This window comes from Anneissia japonica, unplaced genomic scaffold (genome assembly GCF_011630105.1).
Source record: "Anneissia japonica isolate Jap-2015-1 unplaced genomic scaffold, ASM1163010v1 scaffold287604_len118791_cov124, whole genome shotgun sequence".
In the NCBI taxonomy this organism is placed as follows: Eukaryota; Metazoa; Echinodermata; class Crinoidea; order Comatulida; family Comatulidae; genus Anneissia; species Anneissia japonica.
In genome coordinates, this window is record NW_022707720.1 from 6,575 (window position 1) to 11,609 (window position 5,035).

General features: G+C 30.9%; 1 protein-coding gene across 1 annotated transcript in view; it reads right to left on the reverse strand.

The window, feature by feature from the left end:
- Positions 1 to 5,035, reverse strand: part of LOC117106403 — a 14,402-nt gene that overhangs the window by 5,745 nt on the left and 3,622 nt on the right. Inside the window, exon 3 of the mRNA XM_033247767.1 lies at positions 1,406 to 1,726. Within this exon, the coding sequence (XP_033103658.1) occupies positions 1,406 to 1,726 (321 nt within the window). The remainder of the gene's footprint in view (positions 1 to 1,405; positions 1,727 to 5,035) is intronic.

The following is a 5,035-nucleotide window of genomic DNA, read 5'->3' on the forward strand; positions in this document are numbered from 1 at the left end:
TCCATAGATGAATTAAAATGAAATTCGAGACGGGTATAAAGATAGGGAGATGTGGTTTGACACTTTAGCACAACATAGCCATTTGTGGCATAATTGGTGTTGTTTCCGTCAATTGGTGCAATAGGGATAACAGAAAGCTGAACTTCATCCACTAGAAACAAAAACGATTTTAGTTAGTATTTGAGGCTTTGATTTGTTAAAATACTAACATTTTAGGTAAGTTAGCAAAAAATATAATATGAACTATAAGGATCCATAAGTGACAAAAGCGAATGTTCAAATCAAAACGTACAATAATTTTATAAAAGCAATATCTATTAAAAAAAAAAAAAAAAAAAAAAAAAAAAAAAAACCTACGCCTAGTTTCTCCAACGTCTAATTTGTCAAAATTTACGTCCGATATTTCAAAGGTAGGTTTAACTTTTTAAAGTCTAGCCCTGGATCTAATTTCTCAAAACTAGGTCTAATTTCTTCAAAATCGACCAATCCTCTTTAGAAGAAAGGTTGGCAAAGTGCTGCTCGCGAGCCTGTCAATGCTTTTTTTTTTTTTTTTTTTTTTGGCGGCGCGCGAAAATGAATTGAAAACGGCCCGCCAAACATCATTGGAAAAATAAAACATTGTTTTTTTATGGCTCGACACCGATCATCAGTAAAAAGTAATATCAAAACTGAGAATAAGTGGTAGAAAAACAGTGCATGAAGATTTTAGCTCTCAGAATTAAATCAAAAAATCATTTTGGCCCTCCGACCAATTGTTATGCTTTAGAACAACATTCTTCAGTGCTCCCAAAAAAAAAAAAAAAAACCTAAATCGAACGACAATTTGAATTTTATATGTCTGTAGTTTATTGAGAAGATATTTGAACATATTCGCAACAAACAAAAAAAAAACAGTATTATAACGTTCGCAAAGCTTAGTCTACAAAACTACAGTTTAGTTCTAAAATTACGTTATAAATAGGTATTTACAGAACTACAGAAATTGTAATGCTATTATAAGGTAAAATTGTTAACATTGATTACACAAAGAATTCTAATAATTGTTGGATACACATAATCTAAAACCCAATGACTTATTTCTATTTGGAAATAACGGAATTGAATGTTATTTGGAACAAAGAACATTTTGAGGAATACATTTAAAATAATATAAATATTCTCATTCAATTTCCTGTAAAATGAGTGCCTAAAAATAAACAAATAGGCCTATTATTGTAAATGTATTAAAAAAATGATGGAGTTTCATTATTAAAACAAAAAATCAATTTAATACATGTAACTTTGATGGTGACTGTTTAAAATGTGTAACTTAATCGTGTTTAACTGTTTGTTATACTAATTGTATTTTAAGATGATTTATTTATAATTTGAACAAAAGAAAAAAAGCAACCTAATTATGCTTTACCGTGTAATTTTAACTTTATAGTGATGTTGTAACGACCAAGTGTCTCAAGGACTAAACATCTATACGTTCCATTTGTTCCCGTTGTAATACTGGAGATGACGACAGTGAATAGGTTGGATGAGTTCTGCAATCGAAACCTAGAGAACGGTAACACATACCCGCTGTTGAACACTATGTTATCATTATAATAGCATCGAAGTTCCACAAAATTGTCAGAGTAAAAACTGGTTGACGCAGATCCACCATTAATGACGTACAATGTCTTGGAAACATTATTGCATTGGTGACCACCACTGCAGCAAGACGCCTTGATGAGGATGCCTAAGGAAACAAACTAAAGGACTTTACACCACTCAGATACAGACACTGTATATCACACAGAAACAGCGATAAACATTATAGGGTAAAAATAGTCAAACAAATTGATTAGCAAACTAATTGTATTTCAAATTTGTTTGCGTTATGCACATATTACTGACGAATATTCCCTCAATAACATCTAAATTCAAATAATAATCAAAAAATAGTCTAAACCGCAGGCTTATTGTTTTACTTACAAAGACCTATGACAAATCTTAGGTAGTAGTTCATCAGGAGGAGGCTTACATCAATATGCTACCATCAGACTAAAATTGAAAGATGTGACTAAGGACAGAGCATGTTTTACTTATATATCTACTGCATGCCAGCAATCTTAGATATTATGTCTGATTATAAAGGAAGGTACGAATTATTTAGTTTCTATAATGAAGGTGATACTTTCCATCTACGATTTCTGAAGACAATTAAATATTTCAATATATAAAAAACTCAATACATTACACATACATATACACACATGCACAGACACACATATATGCACACACACCCACATACATGTACACACATATAAATACAAATACAAAACATATACATATACATATATGATATATATATATATATATACATAGGCATATATACATATATATATATATATATATAATATATATATATATATATATATATATATATATTCACACATACATAATTATATGCATACACATTTACGTATGTATTAATTATCTATATACATCACATACATATATTTTTTTTAATTTCCTTAAAATTACACCAACAGCAAACCAAAGAGGTACCGCATTATGTTGACAATATTACTGGTGATGGTAATGATATTGAAATTTTACCATCCGATCAATAATATTAATAATAATAATAATAACAATAATAATAATAATAATAATAATAATAATAATAATAATAATAATAATAATAATAATATTAAAAATAATAATAATAAAAACAAATGGCATAAAATTATTAAACAGTCAAAAGAGCTTATTTAATAAGCCTTGCGTTCATATCTTTTACAATAATTTTACTTAAACGCTATTCAATGGTTCGTCGCTTAGTTAAAATTTTAATTTTATAAATAGCGTAGACTGCAATGAAATATATTTGGTTCTTAATTTTACTGTCACAACCCAAGAGGAGTTCTTTAAAAGAACTACTTTTAAAGAACCAAGATGAGTTCTTTAAAAGAACTATTGCTGTTGTAAAGGTTTTTGAAAATATTCTCTACTTTTTTCCATAACATATTAATACTTATGCATTCAAATAACATGTGTTTTTCATCCCCCAATTCACCACAGTTGTTACATGTATTAATATTTTTAGCTTCAAATTATATAGTTACATATTGGTGGGAATAACTTTGTTTAATAACTACACAATATTTATTGGTATTATTTAATTCGACACAGCATTTAATAACATTAAAATAAAAAGAAGGTATAGTATCAAGGCCCGTGTTACAATGACACACTCTGTCTTATTGTAAATTGCATTAATCCGTTTATGAAAAGAGTCTCCAAAATTAATTTCTTTTAATACCTTAAATACAAATTCACAGAATCGAAGCGCTTTTCTAAAATCAAGGGATGGAATAGCACCTTCCATTTCCTATTTAGCCGTATAATGAAGAACATCAAAAATTAGCCGAACATTTTCCCCAGCAAAGCGCCCTTTAATATCCTCTTTCGTCACTGTTAATAACACTTTCAATTACTTTGTTAAGTTTTGAACATAAAATTTGTGTTAAAATCTTGTAATCCGTTTTTAGTAATGTGATAGAACGACAATTTTCTAATAATTGTTTATCCCCCCTTTTTTTTTTTTTATAATAAATGTATTACACCCCGTTTCTGTGTATGGCTCATTTAATTTTTAAAATAACACTCGTTAAAGCCAAGGCCTAGACCACGTCTTAATAGCCTCAGTATTGTTACTTACATAATAATAATACATAATACGTTACTTGAATTTTGATAAACAAACTAACTTAAAAGAAAATCGGTTTTATGTACGAGCCCTGTGCTAACTTGAAATCGCCATATTTAGAGCTCTGTGACGTCATATACGTCCGACCGTAAGGCTTCATTGAATTTTAACCAACAATTACATTGGCAATGTAGGGGAAGATCACTCCCAAATAGTTGAACTGTGCGCTCATTTGTTATTGATATGAACAAAAATTATGGCTATTGAGAATTATAAGCTTGAACAATACTGAAAAGGAAAGTAATGGTTTTATTGTTTAAAAACCGATAAATAAAATTAAAAGCAAGTCATGTTGCGATGATAATAAAAGATCGGCCGCTGATCAAGTACCTACACCGCATGCGCAGTATGCTAGTTTGTTCTTTCGATCCGTTCTCAGCAGCTCCATACAAACCTCGGACTGTTTGATCTTCTGAAGTATTTTGTTTTTAATCATCCTTATATTATTGATTATGTCATTTTACGAGGGTTATAGCTTTGAACCTGAATATACAGAAGAGGAACTGGCTCTACGCCGATTAAATAAACAACATGCTCAAAATGCTCGGAACAGACAACAACATGTTTACTGACGACAAGGTTGTCCCGTCTCAAATTCACAAGTCATTTCTTCAGAAGAGTAGGTGGGTTTATAGGTAGCCTATGGAAACTTACGTTTCTCGCTGAACTCAATTTGTACAGCCGATAGCTGTACAAAAAACCACTTTGTTAAATTAAACAATCACGTAATTGTTTTTTTTCTGCTTATAGTGTCTTTTCGGTCGATCGATCTTTTTCCCCGCGACTACACTCGTGACCAAAGATCGTATAGCGCCGCTACGCTATACGATCTTTGCTCACGACATAGAGATATATTAAGAATACTAGAGCGCTAACTGCAATGTATTCGATGTTCGAAATACGCAGAGCTATGTGTGTGTACCATCCAAAATGGCAGCCATAGATTTAGCCAATCAAATTTCGCCTAAGCACCATCATTTGCAATTGCGCCTTCAATTTACACAGAAAGTTCAGTACAGCTAGTTACCCATATGTTTGAAACTCGAGCGTTGCGGTGTATGGGTGTAATGTACACGATTTTAACTTTCATTCCTTGGTACTGTATTTTTAAATAAGATGCTCCACTTGGCCTCGTTTTGGATAGATATTTTAAAAATTTGATATTACCATTACTCATTATCATTAATGAAATAATAGTCAGTCAGAGGGCTTATTTATGGTAATAATATGTATACTAAGCCTGAAGGTGGCGCTTTACTACGACGGCCATCTTGGATGGTACACATACATAAC